The sequence below is a fragment of the Chenopodium album genome, chromosome 25, assembly GCF_948465745.1.
Source record: "Chenopodium album chromosome 25, dcCheAlbu1.1, whole genome shotgun sequence".
NCBI lineage: Eukaryota > Viridiplantae > Streptophyta > Magnoliopsida > Caryophyllales > Amaranthaceae > Chenopodium > Chenopodium album.
This window is the reverse complement of record NC_137858.1, coordinates 11,221,208-11,248,520: the sequence shown is the minus strand read 5'-3', so window position 1 is coordinate 11,248,520 and position 27,313 is coordinate 11,221,208. Positions and strand designations below refer to the sequence as shown.

At 38.9% G+C, this 27,313-nt stretch overlaps 1 protein-coding gene and 1 non-coding gene across 2 annotated transcripts; both read right to left on the bottom strand.

Moving 5' to 3' along the window:
* Nucleotides 1-789: 789 nt before the first annotated feature.
* On the bottom strand, nucleotides 790-26,989 carry LOC145613669 (heat shock cognate 70 kDa protein-like). Its single transcript, XM_081668752.1, has 3 exons — nucleotides 26,767-26,989; nucleotides 26,018-26,539; nucleotides 790-1,715 (listed from the first exon to the last, which is right to left on the bottom strand). Exons 1-3 carry the CDS (start codon nucleotides 26,987-26,989, stop codon nucleotides 790-792), a joined length of 1,671 nt encoding a protein of 556 aa, XP_081524878.1.
* On the bottom strand, nucleotides 10,575-10,681 carry LOC145615803 (small nucleolar RNA R71). The gene has a single exon (XR_014107392.1). It is a non-coding gene; the product is annotated as a small nucleolar RNA R71 (small nucleolar RNA).
* Nucleotides 26,990-27,313: the final 324 nt, after the last annotated feature.

Here is a 27,313-nt window from a genome sequence, read left to right as displayed (position 1 = left end):
GCTCACTTGATTTAAGAATTGTACCAAGGCTTTACCCTCTTGCCACTACTTTACAAGCTAAGCAAGGAAAAGCTGGTAAATAAAAGTTTGGTTGAATGTTCTCAAGTTAGTAGCTAGTGTATATGTCAATATGTGTATTTGGAGACAGAAGGGACCTTCCACCGGGGCTATTCGGGGCCCGGCCCCCCTGTAGATTATTGTAATTAATTAGTTAATGTAATTATATAACCTATTTTAACTTATAAATTATTGGGGTGCAATGATTAATTTTGAGACATTATAAATTGCTTGCTCAAGTTGCGATCTTGAGTGAAGACATACCTAATATTTAAGTGTAGTTTATTTCAAACAAAACATTATTGTTTGCACGGCAAGAGAAGGACACTAAGGGCCTGTTCTCTTACGTTGAAATTCAGTTCAGTTCAGCTTAGTTCAGCTCCTAATTTCCTTCTCTTATAAAATATTCAGTTTAGTTCAGCTGAGTTCAGTTCAGTTTAGTTCAGCTGAGTTCAGTTCAGTCAATGAGAACAGGCCTTAAGTATAGTGTAGATGAAACAATATTAATGGTATTATTTACCTATAAAATAGTACTTTATACTAGTACTACAACTTCCAACTTTATTACTACATTGCCCTCCTATATGCAAACATGCGCTAGACCTTAACCTAATTGATAATGTCATAGAATTAAATCAAAGAGCTTTTAAAAATTATTTGCAAACAATAGTGATGTTACACAAAAGCAAAACAATAGTGATGTTTATTGAATGGCATCCTGCCTTTTGTTCATCAGTTGTTCTTCCAAAACGAAAACTTTGAAATAATTCTTTTCAAAAATCCTCCCAAAAAATCAACCTTTACTTCTTCCATCATGTTGCCAAAAGTATGAGTATCAGTAGTCCACCTTTGATGATTGAGAATGGTGATTTGCTTCTTTTGCTTTGTTCGAGTTTCCGTTGCAGACACAGTAAGAATGCCATTAACATCAATATTGAAATATATATCCAACTTTATTTCGCCTTTTGGTAAGGGTGGAAGATCTGAAATTGTAAACATGCCCAAGAAATGGTTATCTTTAACGAAGTTTTTTTCGCCCTCGTACACTATGATATCTACTGCTGTTTGGTTGTCGTTTCTAGTTGTCCAACCCTGTTTTATTTTCATGGCTGGGATGGTTGTATTCTTCGGGAAAAAAACATGGAAATCACGGTTATTTTGTTCTTGGACCATTATACCAAGAGACAAAGGTATGACATCGACTAGAACCAATTCTTTACCAACACCACTCAAAATCGCGGCATGTACAGCTGCTCCATATGCAACGGCCTCATCCGGATTCAAGCTTTTACAGAACACCTTTCCGTCGAAGAAGCTCTGTAACAACTCCTGAACCTTTGGGATGCGGGTTGACCCCCCAACAAGGACGATGTCATCAACATCTTCCTTTTTCACCTTAGCATCATCTAGACAATTTTGAACTGTTTCAATACATTTTATGAACAAGTCCATATTCATCTTCTCGAAATTAGCACGGGTTAAGGTTGCTCTAAAATCAATGCCTTCGAAGAGGCAATCGATGTCAATTGTAGTTTGAGGAGCTGATGACAGAGTCCTCTTCGCTCTCTCAGCAGCATTTCTTAATCTTCCAAGAGCCCGAGGATTATCACTGATGTCTTTTTGGTGCTTCCTTTCAAACTCCTTAACCAAGTTGTTGACTCGAATGAACAATACAGGGGGGGTGAATTGTATTGTGGAGGAACTGGGGTAATTTTTTGCGTGGTTCTAAAAGAAACTCAAACAAAAACTTTAAAGTGCAAGAGAGATTTTACGTGGAAAACTTCTTGGCCCTAATCAAGAAGAAAAACCACGACCACAAGGGATTTCAAACTCAATTCTTAATAATAATAGGGCAAACAACCTATTACAAATTAAGACTCTAAACTCAAGTTCCTCTACGAACTTAAGTTCCCCCTCAACTGATCCCTCAATCAGTTGAGCTCTCAAATCTCTCTCTTTCTCCTTACTTCACTCAAAGCAATCTACACACTCTAGAGTTTACCCAAACTCTTCCCAATACAACTTGAATTAAAACTCTAAGATGCTAAGTACAAAGACACTCAAGGACTTAAGTGGATTTTGACTCTTTTCGAAAAGCTTAGAAGATTGTAATGCTCAAGTGTACTCTTCAAAATAGAAAACTAATTCTATTTATACTAGAGGAAATCAGTTGAAAAACTCCCACGTCTGCCTTGACTTCCACTTCACCACAACTCCCATGAAACTAGGAAGTGCAGTTCGTGGAGGCTTGGGCAACAAGCTGAAGTATACTTGAGGAAGTGGTTTACTGCTTCCTTAAATTTCTCAACCTCCTTGACCAAGTAAAAGATCCGTTTAAAAAGAGTTTTCAAAGGAGATTTTACCAAGTCAGATTTTCCAAAATATTAGGATAATTAAAACAGAAAATCTTTAAGAAAATGGAATAGTTTAAAAGATAATTTTACGAAAATAAAATAGAATCTTTTTAAACAAGGAAAATAAAATCTTTATAAATTAAATCCACTTAAAATCCTATCAATAATCAAAGTACTCAACATATATACAAGAAGTCTAAAATAAATAATAAAGTTACAATAGACTTCTTGAAACTCAGTGAAGCTTCGACTCTGGAGCTTCAGTTCCTCACTCAAGGAACTTGGCTTCTGATTGTCTTCTATGCTCATCCAAAGCTCTTCCTTTGACCTTGTTCCATGCTCCACTCTGACTCTAGAATATCGTTGCATGTAAAACCTGTCAACACATCAAAGCTAATAGACAAATGTTAAAGCCCTTATGGGTTTGCTTAGGTTCCTTGAGTCATCATCAAAACTTAAGATCAACAATATTCCCCCTTTTTGATGAATGACAAACCTAAGCAAACTCATGAATAAAATTGAAAGACAATCAGAAAAGGAAAAACTACTTTAAAATAAAAATGAACTAGCTTTAAAAATTAACAAGGAACTGAAAATTATACCTTCTAGTTTTAGATGGATGGAGAGCTTGTCAACAATTGAGTTTGCCTTCTTTTCCCCCTTTTGGCGTTCATCAAAATTAATGCACACAAATATATATATCTAAACACAGCACCATGATAATGGTTTGTGTCCAAAGCATAGAACAAAGCACATATAGGCAGAAATAGTATGCAAATAGTCATAAAGCAAGCATGCAACATCCATATAAACAAACTGATGTTCCCCCAGAACATCCAAAAAGCAAAATACCCTGTTTTAAGTGTTTACAGACCAAAATAAGCTAAATAAAACAAAGTTCAATCCAGACCAAGTTAAAAAAAAACAAAAAGTTTGATGGCTAAAACATAAGAGAAACAGAATTAGGCTTCAGGGGCAGAGGATAGATGCTCTTCTCCTGCATCTTCTGCTGGAACTTCTTCAATGACCAGCTCCTCCAGCTTCTTCAAAAGATCTGACTGCCCTTGAGATATAGTGGAGGTGCTCTCCTGCACTGCTTTTGTGAGCTCAGTAGAAGCCTTTGCCAAGTCTGACACCATCTTCTCTAGAGCCTCAATTCTCTGAATCAGAGCAGGTTGTGCATCCACCAGCTTTTGCACTATACCCTTGAGATTCTTTAATTCCAAAGCAGCACTGACAGAGTTAAATCCTGCAAACTCTAGACCTTCTCCTGCTGGAACAGACTGACTTCTTCCAGTTTCTTGCACAACGGTGCCCTGTTCCCCCTGAACCAAAGTTCTCTCTTCTCCCTTTTCATCACATAAATCTACTACAACAGTAGATTCAGCCTTGTCTTTTCCTTTTGGCCTAAAAGCCAACCTTGTACTCTTCCTCTTTCCAACACTAGGGGCACTCTTTGCAGACATTATGAGCACTTCCTTAGTCTTCTTTTCTCCCTCACCCTCACTGTCCTCCTCCTCCAGCCATCTATCCAGCTCCTCTTCCTCCATTTTCTTCACACTCCCTTCATCCTGCTTGGTTTTTGGGAGAGATTTGGAGAGGAAATGGGTTACTCCATTTACAACAGTTAGGTTTCTGGCCTCAAGGGTTCTTGGTTGCACATAATGGTTTGTTTTTAGTTTGAGGCTTTCATAATTTGTCATGGAGACACCACAGCTTTCTAGAAGAGTGATCAACAAGTTAGCATATCCAACCTTCAAATGGTTGGCGATGCAGTGAGAGAGGTGCTGGATCATTAGGGAAGGGAAGTTTATTTGTATTTTGTTTTCAAGGCAGTACATGAGCACAGCATCAAGATGATTAGCCTCGTTCCTGTGCTGAGTTCTTGGTATTATGGCCATATGAACAAAGATAAACAGCAATTTTTGGATAGGTGAGAATAGGTTATGGTTGGTTTTCACTTTGGAAGCTTTACCCCCAATTGACTCAACAATTTTTTCAATAGAAACATCATTAACACTTAATTCAGTTTCTCCTTTAAAATACTCATCAAACCCCTCATTAGGAGTTCCAAACACAGCAGCCAAATCATCAGCATCAAAACTAATTTTCTTATTTTTAACTCGGCTAGTACACACACCATTCACATTCTTAAAATTTGCACAAAATTCTTTTAACGGAGCATGAGCAATTACATTGTCATAACATTCACTAAACAACTTAACCCAATTTTGAGCCTCAAGAATATCAAGAAGTTCAGTATACTTACTTATCTCACACCACTTGAGATTAATGCAGAGACCAGCGATGAATCGATCAGAGCTTGCTTCAAGCCTCTTGACAGCAGGTGACTTTGATTTTTCCCCCTGAATCGGTTCACCGAGTTCCTCGTAGTCCAATTCCTCTTCAACCTCTATCTTCCTCTTCTTTGAATCACTGCGAGCCATGGGCTTGTTTTGTGGGGTTTCAGCGATAGCTTGATTTGAGGTTTCAGTCTCAACTTCCATGGGTGATGCTTTTTGAGGTGAATTTTGGATTTTTGGTGAGATTTCCATGGGAACTGGAGAAGAATCACTGAAGACAAGTGTGTATTTTACGGAGTAGGGTGGTGAGGAACAGTGGTTAGGGTTTGGTTTCATTTTATAGTGGGGTGAATTCTGAGAGGTGAATTAGGTTGGTGGAATAGTGTAGAAGGTGAATTGAATGGGGTATGTGTCGTTTGAAGAAGGATAGAGAAATTACTTTTCACTTGGTCAGATTAAAGATGGAAGATTCATTTAATGTGATTTGACATCAAGAGTCTTGATTAAATAGAGAAGTTTTTGATCACAAACTTGAATTGAATTCGAAAAGACTAGGGTATTTAATTTAAGATAGATTTGAATTTAAAGAGATAAACTTGAGAGATTAATTCAAAAATAAAAGGATAAGATTTTTTTTTTTTTTTTTTTTTTTAGAAGATAAAAATTAATTAACTGACTAGCTAATTAATTCAAGAAGAGATAGAACGAAATCTTATGAAAATATTAGGAGGAACTTGGAACAAATCAACATAGCTTGTTAGTAATATAGATAAGCAAGTGCAATTTGATTTCTTCACATACAACCACAATCCCATATGTATTGCCATACATTCTAATGCTCAGGACTATGTTTTCACATATACAGATTGTGTAAGACACATATATTGCATGCACAATTGACTTATACCTTGGGGAAACTTGAGGTCTTCTAACTCAATTGTATCATACCAAGTTCCATGCGCATCTTTTCAAATTTGTCCCTGCTCAAAGGCTTAGTAAGAATGTCAGCAATTTGATTTTCAGTCTCACAAAAATCTAATTTAATTAAGCCTTTTTCCACATTATCCTTAAGAAAATGATGCCTTATATGAATATGCTTCACACGAGAATGATGAACTGGATCCTTTGAAATGCATATGGCACTAGTATTATCACAGTAAATAGGAATGCAATTATACTTCATACCATAGTCTCTTAGTTGTTGTTTTATCCAGAGTACTTGAGAACAACAAGCAGCAGCTGCCACATATTCAGCTTCAGCAGTTGACAAGGCCACTGTGTTCTATTTCTTGGATCCCCAAGAAACTAGACATGGCCCAAGAAACTGAATCATCCCTGAAGTACTTTTTCTGTTCACCAGATCCCCTGCATAGTCAGCATCTGCAAAACCTTTTAAATCAAAAGTATCACTTCTAGGATAGAAGAGACAAAGATTGTCAGTTCCTTTGAGGTACCGTAGGATCCTTTTCACTGCTGTAAGATGTGATTCTTTAGGAATAGATTGAAACCTTGCACATAAGCCAACACTAAATGCTATATTAGGTCTACTAGCAGTTAAGTATAAAAGAGATCCAATCATACCTCTGTATCCAGTTTGATCTACACTAGTTCCTTGTAGATCTTCATCTAACCTTGTGCCTGTTCCCATAGGTGTATGGTAGGTCTTTGCTTGGTCAAGATTATATTTCTTCAGTAGTTCCTTGACATACTTTTGTTGGTGAATTGCAATACCTCTTTCTGTTTGTTTGATTTGTAGTCCAAGGAAGAAGTTGAGTTCCCCCATCATGCTCATCTCGAATTCACCACTCATTAGCTCAGCAAAGTACTTGCACAAGTTTTCGTTAGTTGCTCCAAAAATAATATCATCAACATATATTTGAACAACTAGTAAATCAGTTCCTTCAGATTTTAAAAATAAAGTTTTATCTACTTTTCCTCTTTTAAAATCATTTTGAAGAAGGAACTTAGAGAGCCTTTCATACCAAGCTCTAGGAGCTTGTTTCAGCCCATAAAGAGCTTTATCAAGCTTAAAGACATGATTAGGAAATTGGGGATTTTCGAAACCAGGAGGTTGTTCTACGTACACCTCCTCTTCAAGAAAACCATTTAGGAAAGCACATTTAACATCCATTTGATACAGTTTGAAACCCATGAAAGAAGCAAAAGCAATTAATATTCTAATAGCTTCTAATCTAGCAACAGGAGTAAAAGTTTCTTCGAAATCAATACCTTCTTGCTGTTTGTAGCCCTTCACAACAAGTCTGGCCTTGTTTCTCACAATTGTTCCATATTCATCCAACTTGTTCCTGAATACCCACTTGAGCCCTATAACCTTTTTGTGTTCTGGTTTCTCTTCAAGATGCCAGACCTTGTTCCTTTCAAACTCATTTAGTTCATCTTGCATGGCTATTATCCAGTCAGCATCCTTCAGAGCTTCGTCATGATTTCTTGGCTCAATTATGGATAAGAAGGCTTGGAAGGCACAGAAGTTCCTCATCTGTGATCTAGTCTGAGTTCCTTTACCAATATCACTTATGATAAGATCTGTTGGATGAGAGCCTTGATATTTGAATGGCTTTGGATGAAACTCTCTAGCAGGAACTCCAATTTGAGGCACTTCTTCTTCGGTTTCTTCTGCATTTTCCTCGTCGCCAGATTCTCCATGATCTTGTTCCTCCGGGGTTTCTTGATCAGGAACTTCAGCATTTTCTTGATGTTCTTGCTCAGGTTCCTCTTCTACTTCCTTGGTTTGCTTGGAGGCTTCTTCCTCTTCTTTCCTGTCTCTAATCATTCCAATTTCATAATCATTAATGTCTTGTTCCTGTACATTCATAAACATATTAGATTCATCAAATATCACATGAATGCTTTCTTCTACACACAATGTATTTTTGTTGTAAACTCTGTAAGCCTTGCTATTTGATGCATAGCCAAGGAACACAGCTTCATCACTTCTTTCATCAAATTTTTCTATGTTCCTTTTCCCATTATTATGGACAAAACACCTGCATCCAAAAGCTCGAAAGTGAGAAATATTGGGTTTTCTGCCCTTAAACAGTTCATAAGGAGTCTTATTGATGATTGGTCTCATCATAACTCTATTAATAATATAACAAGCAGTATTAATAGCTTCAGCCCAGAAGTTCCTTGGAAGACCACTTGCTATGAGCATAGTTCTTGCCATGTCTTCTAGAGTCCTGTTCTTCCTTTCAACAACTCCGTTCTGTTGAGGAGTTCTTGGAGCTGAAAAGTTATGATCCATGCCATTTTCTTTGCAAAAGTCATCGAATCTTGAATTCTCAAACTCTGTTCCATGATCTGATCGAATGTGGATAATTTGATTTCCACTTGACTTTTGAACTCTTTTGGCAAAGGACACAAATTCATCAAAAGTCTCGTCCTTGCTAGACAAGAAAATCACCCAAGTAAATCTAGAAAAATCATCAATAATAACTAAAACATATTTCTTTCCACTTCTACTTTGAACACGCATGGGGCCGCACAAATCCATATGGATTAATGATAAGTGTTTTATTTGTCCACTTATCATGGCTTTTTAAAACACAATTTTGTACTCTTTCCCCTACTTTAATCCCTTTTTCTAACCCCTCTTGTGCTAATTTGCATCTTTTGGCTTCCCCGTTTCTTTTTATGTGTGTGCTCGTGCTTGTAGGTACGATGAAAAATGGGCTAATAGCATAAGCATGAAGAAATACTCTTTGGAAGCAAAGGAAAGCAGGAGCGGGCGTGCAGCCTTTTAGGAGCGGGCGCTCCTGCCTGAACTGCCACATTCTGCCTCCCTAGCACTTTTAGGAGCGGGCGTGCACCTATTTAGGAGCGGGCGCTCCTCCCTGTTTTCCTACAAACTGCCTCAAACTGGTGCAAGAGGAGAGGGCGTGCAGAGAGCCCAGGAGCGGGCGCTCCTCCTTATAGGAGCGGGCGCTCCTCCTGTTCTGAAGCCCGATTTTGACGGATTTTACGATGTAATTTCTGGGCATATAAATAGGACGCTTAGCTTCAGTTTTGGGGATCTTCTTCCCCTTTAGTTTTCTTAGGCTCTTAGTTCTTCTCAACCCTCATTAATTAGCTTAGATCTTCTCAAACTCAATCATTGTAGTAGATTAATTGAAGATTGTTCTCTTGAATTCAACAATTTCTCAACTTTGAAGCATTTTAAGTAATCTCTTTCCTCTATCTCTTACTCTTTAATTTCAGTTTTTATTTACTTTTAATTGTTAATTTCTCTCTTGATCTTGCTTAATTGTTGTTGCATGTCCAATCTACCTTATTCCTACTACTCCTCTTAACTTATTAACTTAATGCTTGGATTAGAACTTGTTGTTTTGATGTCCCTCACCATGTTTAGTGAGTAGTTAATTAGCTAGGGGTTGGGTGAAGACCCAACCAAGCCATGGGTTGATTGATGTTTGTGCTTGCATGTTCATTTTGGATTGATGATTGATTGTTAAAGAGATGGTTAATTGCATGTGTAATTGGATGGCCACTTATTGCTCATGTATTCACTTCTATGCTTGCATTGAGAGATGAAGTCTAGTTGTGAGCCTTTTCTTATTATGGTTATGCTAATCTCCTCTTGATTATGGTTCCTTGTTTGAATGATGTAGTAGTCTTAGTTGCAACAATTAGGTGAGAAATCTCAATTGCTTGTGCTTTAATGCTTTCTTGGACCGATCGAAAGACAAACCCGAGTTAGTAGTCTACTTCTCATTGTTAAGACTTGGTTGGCCTATCTTGTTAGTTGAGTTTGGCTTAGGAATGCTTAGTGTTGTGGCTTCGAAAGAAGGTAACATTGAGTGCCCCCTCTATCACCCAATTTGTGTTCGTGCTTGCCTATTGATTTGATCCGTTGGTTTGGTTGGAGTCGATCCCTATTCCCCCCTAGTGTTTGTCTCCATAGTAGTTATCTAATCAAAACCCCCAATTTGTGACCGAACTAGATTGCAACCGTTTCATACTCTCGGTGTACTTACCCATTCCCTGTGGATACGATCCTCTACTTACCCTAGACTTGTCTTAGGTTGGTTTAGGTAGAAATATTGTTTGGTTTTAGGGTGATCGTCCAACGACCGATTATTTCCTTCTACCAAAATGGCGCCGTTGCCGGGGATTGGCGTTAAGCATTGAGTTACTTATGAGATATGTGAGACTAGTTCATTTGTATAGTTTTATTTTTCTCTGTTTTCTTTGACTAACCTACTAATCTCCCTTCTAGTCTTCTTTGTTTATGCCCAAACGCAGCAATAGGACACTTCCTCTTGTACCGTTGAATCTCGAGCTTGAAAAGGTAGTAAGGGCAAATCGAAGAGAAAAGAGGGCGAAGGCTAGTGGTGCCACATCAAGTGAGCCACAAGTGGTAGTTGAGTCCGATCAATCTAGTTCTAGTGAGACTAGTGGAGAAACCATTCCACTAGAGTCACCAAGGACAGATTCTCCAACTTCTCCACCTCTTCACCAATTTGAGATGGCTCTTCCAAATAAGACTTTGAGAGAATTTGGTGTTCCTCCTCCGTATCAAGAAGCAAGTGGGATTGTTACTCCCACTACCGAAGCAAATAATTTCGAGATAAGGCCTGCCCTTATCACTTTGATTGAGGGTCATCAATTCTCCGGGGCAAAGCATGAGGACCCCATTGCGCATCTAAAGCAATTCACACGGTATTGTAGCACCGTGAAGGCAAATGGGGTGACTCCGGAGTACATTCTTCTAAGCATGTTCAAATTTTCTCTTTCGGGGAGTGCAAGTGATTGGCTCGATAGGTTGACTCCGAATTCATTGACAACTTGGAATGAGGTAACTTCAGCATTCCTTGGGAGGTTCATTCCTCTTGGGAAAACGGCGGAGTTGAGGTCCAAGATTTCAAACTTCCAACAAGAGCCCGATGAGTCTCTCTACGATGCTTGGGAGAGATTCAAAAGCTATCAACAACAATGTCCCCACCATGGGATGGAAGATTGGCTCTTGCTTCATGGATTCTATAGGGGTCTCTTGAGATCGGACCGCATACTCTTAGATGGAGCTTCGGGTGGGCCACTCATGAACAAACCACCCGCGGAGGCATTAAAGATCATAGAGGATGTAGTCCAAAACTACACCGATTGGAGCCCCGATGAAAGAAGCACCTCTAGGAGAGGGGGAAAGTATGAGGTAAATGCTATTAACATTCTTAGTTCAAAATTGGATGCCTTGTCTTCTAAATTTGACCAAATGCAATCTTCTCCCCCTCCTATCTCCCCCCTCCCTAATTCACGTGCATCTAATTCTTCGAATGATAATGTGTCTATGCAATTGATGTCTTGTGATGTATGTGGTGGTGAAGAACATGCGTCTTCCGATTGTTATTTGTTGAATGAGCAATGTTCCCCTTCCCCTTCCATGGAACAAGTCAATAACGTGAATGCTAATCCTAGGTTTGACCCCTATTCCAACACCTACAACGAGGGATGGAAACATCACCCTAATTTTGGTTGGAGAAGTGGCCAGAACCAAGGGCAAGGTAGTGGTCAAGGTCAAGCTAGTGGTAGTGGTAATTATGTGTCTAATAATCAACGGAATTATAGAAATGACAATAGATACCAACAAAAAGGCCAATACTCTTCCACTCACAACCCACCCGATTTTAATGGAGGAGTAAGACCAACCATAGCTGCTATCCCTCGACCACCACTTCAAATTCAAGCTCCCCCTCCTCCTAAGTCTAATCTAGAAAGCATGTTGGAGCAATTCATGAACTCCCAAACTAAAAAGACAAATGACTTAGAGGAAAGCTTAAAGCAAATGCAAACCCACAATAAAATGTTGGAAAATCAAATGGCCCAAATAGCTAGTGCCCTTAAAGGCAAGTCTAGTACCTCATTGCCTAGCCAAGGTCTAGATCCTAGAGAGCAAGCCAATGCCATTGTAACTAGAAGTGGAAAAAGCTTGGGGGAAGTTCAAGGGAAGGGAATGCAACATGACTTAGAAGGTGAGAAGTCAAATGAAAGAGTGATTGAAATGAGTGATTCCCATGGAGAGTTGAGAGTAGAAGAAGAAGAAGAGAAAAACAAAAAGAAAGAAATTGAAAAGGAAAAAAAAGAGAGTGAAATCCCGCTACATGTGGCAAAGCTTCCTTTTCCGGGAAGGTTTGCCGGGTCTAGACTTGATGAACAATTTGCTAAGTTTTTGGAAGTTTTGAGGAAGCTTTATGTTAACATTCCATTCACCGACGCTATTAAACAAATGCCAACTTATGCTAAATTTCTTAAAGACATTTTGAGTAATAAAAGAGAAGTTGACTTTGTGGAAACGATTAATATGCCGGAAAATTGTAGTGCAATTATTCAAAATAAGTTGCCCACTAAGCTTAAAGATCCCGGTAGTTTTTCTATTCCATGTGCTATTGGTGAAATGGTAATTGATCGTGCTTTATGTGATCTTGGTGCTAGCATAAGCTTGATGCCCCTTTCTATGTGCAAAAGACTTGGCCTAGGAGGGTTAAAGCCCACCAACATTTCCCTTCAATTAGCCGATCGTTCGGTTAAGATGCCTTTGGGAAAATTAGAGGATGTCCCCCTTAGGGTGGGCAAACTTTACATTCCGGTGGATTTTATTGTGCTTGACATGGATGAGGACTTGAATGTCCCCATAATTCTAGGTAGGCCTTTCTTAGCCACGGCGGGGGCTATTATTGATGTGAAACATGGTAAATTGTCCTTGCTTGTTGGAAAAGAGAAAGTGGAATTCAAATTGAACCAAGTTATGAAATGTCCTTCCAACATGGATGATTGTATGAGTATTGATATTGTTGAGAATGTTATTAATGAATCCATACAATTGCATTTGCATAACACTAATGATTCTCTTGAGTATGAACTTGAAAGCAAAGATAGGTTTTGCAATGAAAACATGGAGATGGAGCCAATTGAGGAGATTCTTGACTCCACCCCCATGGACAAGGAAGAAGCAAACCTAGTAATTGGAAAAGAAGAAGTGAAGAAGCAACTCATGAACGACAATGGTAAGGAATGCCCAAGTGTAGAGCTAAAACCTCTACCATCCAACTTGAGGTATGAGTTTCTTGGTCCATCTTCTACTTTTCCGGTTATTGTTAATGCTTCATTGGATGAGGTTCAAACCTAGAAATTATTGAATGTATTGAGAATGCATCGCAAAGCTTTGGGATATAAAATGGATGATTTGAAAGGTATAAGCCCAACGCTTTGTATGCATCGAATTTCATTGGAGGATGATGCTAAACCATCAATTGAAAGACAAAGAAAGCTTAATCCTCCAATGCTTGAAGTGGTCAAGAAGGAAGTTCTTAAACTACTTGCCGCCGGTATCATCTATCCTATTTCTAATAGTAGATGGGTGGCACCGGTGCAAGTAGTCCCTAAAAAGGGGGGGATGACGGTTATTAAAAATGAAAAAAGTGAACTCATCCCTACTAGAACTATTACCGGTTGGAGGATGTGTATAGACTATCGTAGGCTAAACACATCCACCAAGAAAGACCACTTCCCATTGCCTTTTATTGATCAAATGTTGGAAAGGCTAGCATCTCACAAGTATTTTTGTTATCTTGATGGTTATTCCGGGTTCTTTCAAATCCCAATTCACCCGGATGACCAAGAGAAAACAACATTTACTTGTCCATATGGCACCTATGCTTACCGTAGGATGCCATTTGGCTTATGCAATGCCCCCGCTACCTTCCAAAGATGTATGATGGCAATTTTTGCGGATATGATTGAAAAAGAAATGGAAGTTTTTATGGATGACTTCTCGGTTGGGGGAAGTTCTTTTGATGATTGTTTAATTAATCTCACGCGATGTTTGAAAAAGTGTGAAGAGGTCAACCTTGTCCTTAATTGGGAGAAATGTCATTTTATGGTTCAAGAAGGCATTGTTCTTGGCCATAAGATCTCCCATGAGGGGATTGAGGTTGATAGGGCTAAGGTGGATGTAATAGAGAAGCTCCCACCCCCTACTAATGTGAAAGGGGTGAGATCTTTCTTGGGACATGCCGGTTTCTATCGGCGTTTCATCAAGGACTTCTCTAAAATAGCCAAACCTCTTACTACACTTCTTCAAAAGGAGTGTGATTTTGTATTTGATGGTGCTTGTCTAGATGCGTTTTGTAGGTTGAAGGAAGCATTGATCTCGGCACCAATAGTGCAAGCTCCGGATTGGAGCCTCCCCTTTGAACTAATGTGTGATGCAAGTGACACGGCGGTTGGAGCCGTGTTGGGGCAAAAGAAAGAAAAGAGGGTGCACGTGATCCACTATGCAAGCAAGACACTGAATGATGCACAAAAGAACTACACCACGACCGAGAAGGAGCTTCTTGCGGTAATCTACGCCTTTGACAAGTTCCGTTCTTACCTTTTGGGTTCAAAAACCATTGTCTACACCGACCATTCGGCAATCAAATATCTCATGTCCAAGAAGCATTCAAAGCCTAGGTTGATGAGATGGGTGCTTGCTCTACAAGATTTTGATATAGAGGTTAAAGACAAAAAGGGTACGGAAAATTCGGTAGCGGATCATTTGTCAAGGTTGGAAATCCGAGATGAAGATGTTGATCAACTTCCAATCAATGATGAGCTCAAAGATGATGTTTTGTATGCTATCCAAGCAAAGTCATTGCCTTGGTATGCTGATATAGTGAACTACTTGTCTTGTGAGGCAATTCCACCGGAGTTCACCCCTCAACAAAGAAGAAAATTGAAGCACGAGTCAAAAAGGTACATATGGGATGATCCTATTTTGTACAAGATAGGGGTGGATGATCTTTTGAGAAGATGTGTTCCCGACGATGAAATTCAAAGTGTGCTTCATATGTGCCACTCATCACAATGTGGTGGTCATATGGGAGCAAACAAAACGGCGGCAAAAGTGTTGCAATGTTTGTTATTTTGGCCTACTCTCTTCAAGGATGCATGGGTCTTTGTGAAGACTTGTGACAAATGCCAAAGAACCGGGAACATATCAAAAAGAAATGAGATGCCTCAAAATCCGATCTTGGAATTAGAGGTATTTGATGTTTGGGGGATCGACTTCATGGGTCCCTTTCCTTCATCTTACGGTAATCTCTACATTCTAGTAGCGGTGGACTATGTGTCCAAATGGGTGGAAGCTCTTGCATCACCAAAGAACGACTCCAAGGTGGTGATGAAGATGTTTAGAAAGATCATATTCCCAAGATTTGGCGTTCCACGAGCTGTGATAAGTGATGGAGGGTCTCATTTTGCTCATCGAACATTCAAAGCTTTATTGGCTAAGTACGGAGTACACCATAAGGTGGGTTTGTCCTATCATCCTCAGACAAGCGGCCAAACGGAGGTTTCAAATAGAGAAATCAAGCTCATTTTGGAGAAGACCGTGGCTAGAAGTAAGAAGGATTGGGCGGCAAAACTTGATGATGCCTTATGGGCATACCGTACGGCTTTTAAGACACCCATAGGGACCACTCCTTACAAGTTGGTCTATGGGAAGTCTTGCCATTTGCCCGTGGAATTGGAGCACAAGGCTCAATGGGCAATTAAAGCCTTGAATTTTGACCTCAAAAGTGCCGGAGAGAAAAGAATGCTAGACTTGCATGAATTAGAGGAATTAAGAATGAATGCATACGATAATGCAAGCTCTTACAAGGCGAAGTCTAAGGAGTTTCATGACAAGTACATTATCAAGAGGGATTTCAAGGAAGGTGATAAGGTCCTTCTCTACAACTCAAGGTTAAAGCTTTTTCCCGGAAAGCTTAAATCAAGGTGGAGTGGTCCTTTTCAAGTTGTAAAGGTATTTCCCTATGGCTCAGTTGAAGTTTGGAGTGAGAGCACCGGAGCATTCAAAGTGAATGGTCAACGCCTCAAGATTTATTATGAGGGTGACAAGAAAGGTGTGGTTCACTCCATCAAGGTCAAGGAATTCAATGTCTCCAGTTAATGTGAACGGAAGGGCGTCAAGCTAGTGACGTTAAAGAAGCGCTCCCGGGAGGCAACCCGTGTATTTTTGCTTTTACTATAAAAAAAAAAAAAAAAAAAAAAAAAAAAAAAAAAAAAAAAAAAAAACGAGAGAGAGAGATGAAAGAGCTTAAACTAACACTTAACATTTTGAATGCTTTGTTTAGTGTTTTGTTTTGATATAGGTAATTTGCTTGGAGAAAAGAAAAAGAGGCAGATTCGGAAACTCCAGATAGAAGCGGGCGCTCCTACCCGAGTGCACGCCCGCTCCTACTAGCAGCAAACAGGCAGGAACTCCAGCAAATTGAGGAGCGGGCGCTCCTGAAGGAGTGCACGCCCGCTCCTCTATATCAAAAACTGGGCAGAAACTTTAGAAAATGTGGGAGCGGGCGCTCCTAACACCCTGCACGCCCGCTCCTACTGACGAAAAGCAGGCAGTAAGTTCCTCCAAAGGCAGGAGCGGGCGCTCCACTCTACCGGAGCGGGCGCTCCACCCCTGCCGTGTTAAAAAAAAAAAAAAAAAAAAAAAAAAAAGAGAGATTTTTTTTTCCTTATCTCTTTTTACTCTATCTCATTCTCCACCTCTCATTTACCCATATTCATCTTCTCTTTCCTCTTTACCCACCTCTTTCTCACTCTAAAAACCCCATCTTCTCTACCTTCTCTCATCAAAATCATCATCAATCCTTCATTTTTTTCACTCAAAATTTACAAATTCTTACTCTCCTTCCAATTCTCTTTCTAAAAATCACAAAAATTCACAAATTTGGTCAAAAATTCGAAAACCCACAAAATCTCCATTGAAGAACAAGAGCAAAAAGGTGAAAGCTTGAAGAAGGAGGAGCAAATTTGGGTAGCCTTGGAGGATTTTAGAGTATTTTCATACTCTATTTGGTATAATCCACTTCTCTACTTAACTTTCTTTTTTAAATTTTCATAATTATTGTTTATTTCATATAAATTGTGTAGTTGATTGCATGATTGGTTGGAATTGAACAATTATTGTTGTTTATGGAGAATTGTTGGAGAAAATTGTGAATGATTTTTAGAATAGTTGAAATTGTGATTGAAAATTGCTTAAACATTGTGATCTTGTGAATGTGATTTGTGTGAAATTAGTGAAGTACATTGTTGTTGGGAATTTGTGTGTTGGAATATATTGTTGGTTGTGTCGTGGAACAGGTACATTTGGATTTTTAAAGGGGGTTTGAAGTTAAGGGTGTGTGTGGAGTTGTTTGTTGTTGAGTGTTATTCCTAATTACCTTTTTCCGAACTAAAAGAAAAAAAAAATGAAGAAATTCATTGGAGGGATTAAGAAAAGAAAAACAAGTGAACCTCAAACATCCTCATCCCCTTCACAACGAGAAAACCCTAACCCACCACCAACTTTAAAAATCGATAAACGATTTAAAAAGCCTTTCGATGACCTTTCCAAACGAAAAATTATTCCAACCCGATTCTATCATCAACATTCAATGCGACTTCTAGGGGTCGATGAGGGAATTAGAAGAGTAGCCGAAAACTTCGGTTGGCTAGACTTCTTGGACCTTGCGGAAGAAACCTTTTCTTCCCTAACTCTTGAATTCCTCTCATCGGTTTCTATGAAGCGCATAAACCTTGAGGATGAGCCATTGGAATGCGAAATAAAATTTAGAATGTTCAATGTCGAAAAAACCTTAACTTTGACGAGATTGAACGAAATTTTTGAATGGCCCACCCTCAACCAAGTCTATGACCCCAATGGTACTTACTTCTCAAGTTATGAGGAGCAAGTGTGGTGGAATACCATTGCGGGGTATCCCAATTTCACAACCCGGTCTAGCCATGCTAGCCACATTATCCACCCCGTCCTTCGAATCTTCATGCGAATCATGAGCTATGCTTGTTTTTCTAAACAAGACTTAGGGAAGCTAACTAAAGAGGAGATCAAATGCCTCTTTCTAGCTTCAAGATTCGAAGGAAATGTGGAAGGGAATGTGAACATGGGATACTTGTTCATCAAGAGATGTATTGAAATAAGAGAAAGTGGAGAGATGAGCGGAGAGATTAGATGCGGGGGAATGATTTCAATTATTGCGAGGAAGTTAGGGTTTGGGTCTTTTCTAGACCAAATGACCCCGGTCCAAAGTTCTAACATGCTTGATCTTAAGGCACTTAGTGATATGAAGTTCCTTAGTGAAATTCCGGGCCGAAATCTTCGCTTTAGTTGGAAGGTCAATGGGGTGCATTATTGCACTCTCCCAAATCCGGCGGTTAATAACTCGGTGGGGGACACATGGCAAGTGCCAAGAGATCAACTCCCACGAGGTATGGCCGGTGGTGGCGAGAATGTACCCGTACCCCGTCGTATGAGTACATCCTCCATTCCCCAATCTAGGGTAGATGGTTCCTCTTCCTCCTCTTCTCTCTTTGATGTGGAAATTGCTTTCAACCAATTAAATCTAACCAATCAAAGACTTCTTGAACAAAATGAGTACCAAAGTTTTGTAGCGGAGAGAAGCTACCAACATCAAGTTGAGAGGGGAGACTTTCTCCCTTACCTCAACTATCCCAACCGTCCCGTTCAAGAAGGGCCGGTAGCGGGTTGGAACAATGGCCAACCCACCTACCCCTTTTGGCAAGGCCCGCGTAGTTCAATTGAGGAGCTTCGCTCCTTTCCCCCTTATGACTACACACAACCCGGGGGAAGTGATTATAGGGGCGACCCTAGCTATTACTATGTCCCCGAGGTTAGTGGAGATAGTTCATCTTCGGAGGTGCTCGATCCCCCCCTAAGGGGGCATTACGGGTTTCCACCCGGCTATGATGGTGGTTGGGGTGAGCAAGGTGTGCCGGACTTTGGCCATTACCGCACTTGCCCCAACTATGATCTACCTCCTTATGTAGACGCCCCGGCCACTTCTAGTGATGTAGATATTAACTACAATTATCACTATTCGCCGGGACGCCGACATAATTAGATGGTCTAGGCATTCTAGTCACCGTTTCATTGCCCCTTTTTACTTCTTGGGACACCGAGGACGGTGCCAATCCCAAGCTTGGGGGGAGGTTACTTCATTACCTATTTTGTTTCATTGAAACGGTGACTAAATGTCTAGCTTGGGGGAGTATTTAGGCCTTGCATAGAGTTGGGATTTGATGTTGCTAGTTTTGTGCTTAATTTGATTATGCTCCGTTTGTCTTGATTGGTTAGTTAATGGTTGAATGTTTGCATTTTGATGAGCTTGGTTTGGTTTATGTGCTTCGTTTTTGATGATGATATTTGTTGATGAGCCTCCTCTCCTTCCCAAAAAAAAAAAAAAAAATCCAAAACCCAAAAATCCAAAGCCCTTAATCCAAATTCTTTAGTTAGTTTCTCCTTCCTTCCTCTTCTCCTTCCCTCTCCTAATCTTCTTTAGTTAGTTCCTCCTCCCTTAATCCAAATTCTTTAGCTAGTACCTCTTTCCCCTCCTCTATAAAAAAAAAAAAAAAAAAAAAAAAAAAAAAAAAAAAAAAAAAGATTGTGTTTCCTTTTAAACTTTGTATATATTATCTTTGCTTGTAGTCATTTGGCTTGATGATTCGGCTAGTGTCTTTGATGGTAAAATGAATTCAAGTGAGCTTGTGATATAATTGTCCTAGTTTTGCAAATGACGATTTATTTATGAATTGTGGAATGATTGTTTAACTCGTATGTGTATGATCCACTCATAATAGTCCTTGTTTGCTTTGCTACTAATCACTACTCTTTTATCACCTTGTATATAAGAGACACTACTACATCAAGATCAATGGTAACTCCTTCCCTTCTTTTCTTGTTTATATTTTCCTTTTAGTCCCTTTACCCCTTCTAAAAAAAAAAAAAAAAAAAAAAAATTTGCTTTTAGAATAGTCCTCAATGATGATATTGGATTGCATGTGATGGATATTTGCTTTCTTTTGGTAATAAAATTTCGAGTATGGTTTAGATGCCCTTGGTTGAACATAGAATTGGCTAGTTTAGGCTAGTGTGAGAATAACCTTACCGAATGTACGAAACCAAAAGTCTAGGATTGTGGTAAGAAGGTGTCGCCCATATCGAAGGAATTTGAACCCCGAAGGGTAGTAATTGATCCCACATTGTTCCCAAAAGTGAGGTTGTAATATTTTTCAAGCCTACTACATTTTGAATGAGTGGCAAGGATCCTCTTTGATTTAGTACCTAGATCGAGAATTTGAGTCTTAACTCCCAAGATCGCGGCCTAAACTACTCTTAGTGATTATGAAGGTTGTTATGTATTGTTCATTCGCACAAAGTTAAGGCATGTCATTCTTGTTTCATTAGCTCAATCTTTAAGTTGTTGTAAATAATAGTTTGTGATGTAAATGCCAAGTTTGAAAAAAAAAAAAAAAAAAAAAAAAAAAGAGAAGAAAAAAAAAAAAAGAAAAAAAAAAGAAAAAAATAGAGAAAGAAAGAAAGAAAGAGAAGTGATGAATAGCCACCACCCTAGAAATTAAACAAGCTTGGGGGTGCATTTTTGTTTCAAGTTTATTCATAGTTTGTAATTTGGGTCAAAGTTAAAAAAACCTCTTTAGGTTTGCTCTTAGTGTTATATATCTTAGCTTGACTTTAATTGCAAAGCACTTCTAGTTTTCTCTATGCCTTAACTTTGTGCCGTAATCCTTGAGTCTTGTAATGTTAGTAGAGTAGTTGAAGCCATAGTCGGTGGAGGGAGTTGGTTCGCAAGCATATGGAGAGGGTACTTATCATTGAGATGTCGAGTGTTCTAAACCTTCTTTTGTTTATTTTTCTTCCGACTCCTTCGAGGAGTCATGAGACACTACCATTAGGAGGAATTTGAACTTTGTGTTGGGGACGCGGTAAGATTGGTTGAATGGACCAAAGTTGAGTACATTCGGGAAGGTTAGCTAGGCCTTGGCTAGTCATGACCGTGGTTGATCTTAGGCATATACCTCATACTCGAGTTTTTATTGCTTAAGGATTCTTTTATCTTTACATGTGCTTTTCTTTGAGCAGACTAATCTATTGGTTTCTTTTGCGCCAAGTGAATTGCTTAGGGACAAGCAATTGGCTAGCTTGGGGGAATTTGATAAGTGTTTTATTTGTCCACTTATCATGGCTTTTTAAAACACAATTTTGTACTCTTTCCCCTACTTTAATCCCTTTTTCTAACTCCTCTTGTGCTAATTTGCATCTTTTGGCTTCCCCGTTTCTTTTTATGTGTGTGCTCGTGCTTGTAGGTACGATGAAAAATGGGCTAATAGCATAAGCATGAAGAAATACTCTTTGGAAGCAAAGGAAAGCAGGAGCGGGCGTGCAGCCTTTTAGGAGCGGGCGCTCCTGCCTGAACTGCCACATTCTGCCTCCCTAGCACTTTTAGGAGCGGGCGTGCACCTATTTAGGAGCGGGCGCTCCTCCCTGTTTTCCTACAAACTGCCTCAAACTGGTGCAAGAGGAGAGGGCGTGCAGAGAGCCCAGGAGCGGGCGCTCCTCCTTATAGGAGCGGGCGCTCCTCCTGTTCTGAAGCCCGATTTTGACGGATTTTACGATGTAATTTCTGGGCATATAAATAGGACGCTTAGCTTCAGTTTTGGGGATCTTCTTCCCCTTTAGTTTTCTTAGGCTCTTAGTTCTTCTCAACCCTCATTAATTAGCTTAGATCTTCTCAAACTCAATCATTGTAGTAGATTAATTGAAGATTGTTCTCTTGAATTCAACAATTTCTCAACTTTGAAGCATTTTAAGTAATCTCTTTCCTCTATCTCTTACTCTTTAATTTCAGTTTTTATTTACTTTTAATTGTTAATTTCTCTCTTGATCTTGCTTAATTGTTGTTGCATGTCCAATCTACCTTATTCCTACTACTCCTCTTAACTTATTAACTTAATGCTTGGATTAGAACTTGTTGTTTTGATGTCCCTCACCATGTTTAGTGAGTAGTTAATTAGCTAGGGGTTGGGTGAAGACCCAACCAAGCCATGGGTTGATTGATGTTTGTGCTTGCATGTTCATTTTGGATTGATGATTGATTGTTAAAGAGATGGTTAATTGCATGTGTAATTGGATGGCCACTTATTGCTCATGTATTCACTTCTATGCTTGCATTGAGAGATGAAGTCTAGTTGTGAGCCTTTTCTTATTATGGTTATGCTAATCTCCTCTTGATTATGGTTCCTTGTTTGAATGATGTAGTAGTCTTAGTTGCAACAATTAGGTGAGAAATCTCAATTGCTTGTGCTTTAATGCTTTCTTGGACCGATCGAAAGACAAACCCGAGTTAGTAGTCTACTTCTCATTGTTAAGACTTGGTTGGCCTATCTTGTTAGTTGAGTTTGGCTTAGGAATGCTTAGTGTTGTGGCTTCGAAAGAAGGTAACATTGAGTGCCCCCTCTATCACCCAATTTGTGTTCGTGCTTGCCTATTGATTTGATCCGTTGGTTTGGTTGGAGTCGATCCCTATTCCCCCCTAGTGTTTGTCTCCATAGTAGTTATCTAATCAAAACCCCCAATTTGTGACCGAACTAGATTGCAACCGTTTCATACTCTCGGTGTACTTACCCATTCCCTGTGGATACGATCCTCTACTTACCCTAGACTTGTCTTAGGTTGGTTTAGGTAGAAATATTGTTTGGTTTTAGGGTGATCGTCCAACGACCGATTATTTCCTTCTACCAATTAACTCCAATGGCTTTGTGGTGCTGACCATGTTTTTGCTTTTGAAGGAGGACCTGACTTGCTTGCCTCTCACACATGCATCACAGATATGTTGTATGAGGAACTTGACTGAGGGAAGCCCTATGACCAAGTTCCTTGCTCTAAGTTTATCCATGAGTGAGAAGCTAGCATGTCCAAAACGTCTATGCCATAATAAAGGATCATCATTAATGGCACTCAGGCAGGTAAGGTTGTTCCTTGGAACAGAATTCAGATCCACAATGTATGTGTTCCCTTTTCTAGTTCCTTCAAGAACAACCCTTCCTGTTTTATCATTAATGATGTTGCATGAATCAGAGGTAAAACTTACAGAGTTTCCTTTATCACAAAATTGTGATATGCTCAGCAAATTGTGCATTAAACCCTTGACCAAAAGTACATTTTCTATTGAATGAGAACTGGACCTTCCTACTTTTCCTTTAGCAATTACTTCACCCTTCTTGTTGTCTCCAAAGGTCACAGTTCCTCCTGGATAGGCCTCTAGTGAGAGAAACTTTGATTTGTCTCCTGTCATATGCTTTGAACAACCACTGTCGAGGTACCACGTGTTGTTCCCCCTCACTAGGACCTGCAAAAGAACTCATTGGTTAGATTCAGGAACCCAGGTTTCCTTGGGTTCCTTGGACGTTGAAGCAATATCAGATTTCTTTACCCAGACTTGCCTAACATTCTTGTTAACAGACTGTTCCTTCTTGTTACAAGTAGCAATAAGATGGCCAGTTTTACCACAGAAGGTACATACTTTATAGCTAGGCAGGTCTACATATTTTTTCTTGTTCTTATGCTTTGAACGTATGAATCCTAGACCTTCAGTTCTTTTGGTTTGAGCATTCTCAATCCACTTAGGAATTCCAACATGACTAATGCATCTTTCTTTTCGAAGCTCAAGTTCCTTCTCCAATTTTGCCTTTTCAATTCTTAACTCATCAAGATCAAATTTTAATTTTTCAAAATCCTCATTAAATTTAGGCAAAGATTCAGAGGAGGAACTTGGAGATATTTCAGCATTAGCTAGTTTGTATTGAGTCAATTCTACATTAACCATAATATTTTCAAACTTGAGTTTCTCATTCATTTCTTTTAAGAGAAGATTCTTGTCAAAAAGTTCAAAAAATCTGCTTTGCACATCAGTTCGTTGATTTTCAATCCACGTACTGTGTTCCTTGCAAACTTTGAGAGCTCTTTGACACTCACCTAGACGAATACTAGTGTGAGTCCATTCATCTTCCATTTCAAACACTAAATCAATGAGAGTATCTTTAGTATAAGTTTTAAGTACATTAGGATCAAGGAATACCTCTTTAGCAAGCTCATCATTGTAAGCCCTGTCATCACGTTTGGCCATCAAACACAGATGAGCTGATTCTTCTTCAGGTTGTTCCTCTTCATCCTCACTTTCAGAATCTCCCCATGCAGCTATCATAGCCTTCCTAATGTCTGTTTTGTTGAAAGGAGTTTTGTTGTAGTTGCTCTTAACTTGTTCCTTTGCCTTCCCTTTACCTTTCTCTGTTTCCCAAAGTGGACACTCACGAATGAAGTGTTCCAGTGATCCACATTTGTGACAACCAGAGTCAGCCTTTGAAGTAGAGGGTTTCTTGGGGAAGTTCCTTGACCTGTTGTTTCTGTTGAACATTCTTTTGAACCTTCTCACCAGCATAGCTGCCTCTTCTTCATCTACTTCAGATTCTTCTTGATTTCCAGCTTTGAGAGCCAAGCCTTTTCCTCGGTTTCCTTCACTGTTGCTTGTTCCCAGGTGCAACTCATGAGTCATGAGGGAACCAGCAAGTTGCTCAATGTTGAACTTTGTGAAGTCCTTTGTTTCTTGTAAGGCTGTTACCTTGGCTCTCCATCTCTCATCTTGAGGGAGGCTTCTTAGAACTTTTCTGACCTGCTCATCAATAGGGATTTGCTTTCCAAGAGAAACAAGCTCATTAATAATGTTAGTGAATCTAGTTAACATTTCCTGAATTGATTCTTTTGGTTGCATTTCAAACCGTTCATATTTTGACATAAGCAAGTCAATTTTAGAGCGTTTCACTTCGTTAGTTCCTTCATGAGTTACTTGAAGTAAATCCCAAATTTCTTTAGCATTTTTACAACCCATAACACGATTGTGTTCATGGGGTCCAAGACCACAATGAAGTAATTTAACAGCAAGTGCATTAATTTCCATTTTCTCAAAATCTTCCTTATCAAACTTAGACATAGGTTTAGGTACTACCTCATTTTCACTGTTGGTTTTGGTGATTTCAAAATCACCAACTTCGATAACTCTCCAAACTTGGTAGTTTTCAGCTTTGATAAAGATTTCCATCCTGTTCTTCCAATAGGTGTAGAATTTCCCATTAAACATAGGAGGACGCTGCGTAGAGTAACCTTCTTCCAGTTTCTCGTGATTGTTCATCTTGATTCCAGGAACTTAACTCGTTAGGGTTTCCTGATTTCTTCGAGGAACCGGCTCTGATACCAAATGTTGACTCGAATGAACAATACAAGAGGGGGGTGAATTGTATTGTGGAGGAACTGGGGTAATTTTTTGCGTGGTTCTAAAAGAAACTCAAACAAAAACTTTAAAGTGCAAGAGAGATTTTACGTGGAAAACTTCTTGGCCCTAATCAAGAAGAAAAACCACGACCATAAGGGATTTCAAACTCAATTCTTAATAATAATAGGGCAAACAACCTATTACAAATTAAGACTCTAAACTCAAGTTCCTCTACGAACTTAAGTTCCCCCTCAACTGATCCCTCAATCAGTTGAGCTCTCAAATCTCTCTCTTTCTCCTTGCTTCACTCAAAGCAATCTACACACTCTAGAGTTTACCCAAACTCTTCCCAATACAACTTGAATTAAAACTCTAAGATGCTAAGTACAAAGACACTCAAGGACTTAAGTGGATTTTGACTCTTTTCGAAAAGCTTAGAAGATTGTAATGCTCAAGTGTACTCTTCAAAATAGAAAACTAATTCTATTTATACTAGAGGAAATCAGTTGAAAAACTCCCACGTCTGCCTTGACTTCCACTTCACCACAACTCCCATGAAACTAGGAAGTGCAGTTCGTGGAGGCTTGGGTAACAAGCTGAAGTATACTTGAGGAAGTGGTTTACTGCTTCCTTAAATTTCTCAACCTCCTTGACCAAGTAAAAGATCCGTTTAAAAAGAGTTTTCAAAGGAGATTTTACCAAGTCAGATTTTCCAAAATATTAGGATAATTAAAACAGAAAATCTTTAAGAAAATGGAATAGTTTAAAAGATAATTTTCCGAAAATAAAATAGAATCTTTTTAAACAAGGAAAATAAAATCTTTATAAATTAAATCCAATTAAAATCCTATCAATAATCAAAGTACTCAACATATATACAAGAAGTCTAAAATAAATAATAAAGTTACAATAGACTTCTTGAAACTCAGTGAAGCTTCGACTCTGGAGCTTCAGTTCCTCACTCAAGGAACTTGGCTTCTGATTGTCTTCTATGCTCATCCAAAGCTCTTCCTTTGACCTTGTTCCATGCTCCACTCTGACTCTAGAATATCGTTGCATGTAAAACCTGTCAACACATCAAAGCTAATAGACAAATGTTAAAGCCCTTATGGGTTTGCTTAGGTTCCTTGAGTCATCATCAAAACTTAAGATCAACACAAGTGACTCAAAATTCTGTTGTCGAAGTCTCCTCCACTAAGATGGGTGTCGCCGCTTACAGCTTTTACAGTGAATTCACCCTTCTTGATGGCTACTAAGGAAACATCAAATGTCCCACCACCAAGGTCGAATATTAAAACATTGATTGCGCGGCTGAATCTACTAGTAGCCTTTGTGTCGAGACCATAAGCCATGGCAGCAGCTGTTGGCTCGTTGATGATACGAACCACATTAAGTCCTGCAATGTTTCCAGCCTTGATGGTTGCCTCACGCTGGGAATTATCGAAGTATGCCGGAACTGTGACAATAGCATTCTTAACCGGTGTGCCAAGGAACTCCTCGGCGATTTCTTTCATCTTTTTTAGGACCATTGAAGATATCTCCTCGGGTTTAAATACCTTCTCTTTACCTTCATGACTGACCTTAATCATCGGCGTGTCTTCTTCATCTATAACTTTGAAAGGCCATAACTTCATATCGTTTTGTACAGTTTCATCACTGAATCTTTTACCAACAAGCCTCTTTGCATCTGTTAAAAGTCACTCTTACTTAGATAAAATTTAAAGAATTGAATTTGTATTGACAGAATAACTTTTATAATTGAGCAAAGTCGAATTTTGCTAATCCAAATAAAGATCTTACATTATTATTAGCCACGTCTTTAGTAATCATATTGCAAAATTAAAATACTTTAATAAAAAAATACAATATCAACGTGACTATTAATTGAGAAACAGGATAGAGAAAGGAACAAACCGAAAATAGTATTGGTGGAATTGAAAGAAGCTTGATTCTTAGCAGCTTCACCAGTAAACATCTCAGTTTCTGTAAAAGCGACCCAAGACGGTGTCGTTCGATTACCCTGATCATTGGTTATAATTTCAACACGATCATGACGCCAAACTGCAACACAAGAGTAAGTTGTACCGAGATCGATTCCAGTTACCGGCCATTCTCCTAGTGATTTTGATTTTCCCATTATTATCAATCGATTAATAAATTAAAGGAACAATAAAAAAAACCAAAGGGAATTTTTGTAATTAATCAACTTGATCAGTATAATAACGTTTAGGCCAGGTTACTTGCATATTATTTATATAGTGCTCTACTTTGCATTGGTTTAAAAATATTTGTACTTTAACAACATGATAAATAATAAAGATGTACCGCAGTACCGGGTTATTATCTCTATCTTAACCAAATACTATTATCTTTATAAGATCTTTATATTCTGAATTCGCTAAAAAAATTATCTTAAAAACAGATTAAGATAATGATTTTTCTTCTTTTTTTAAAAAAAAAT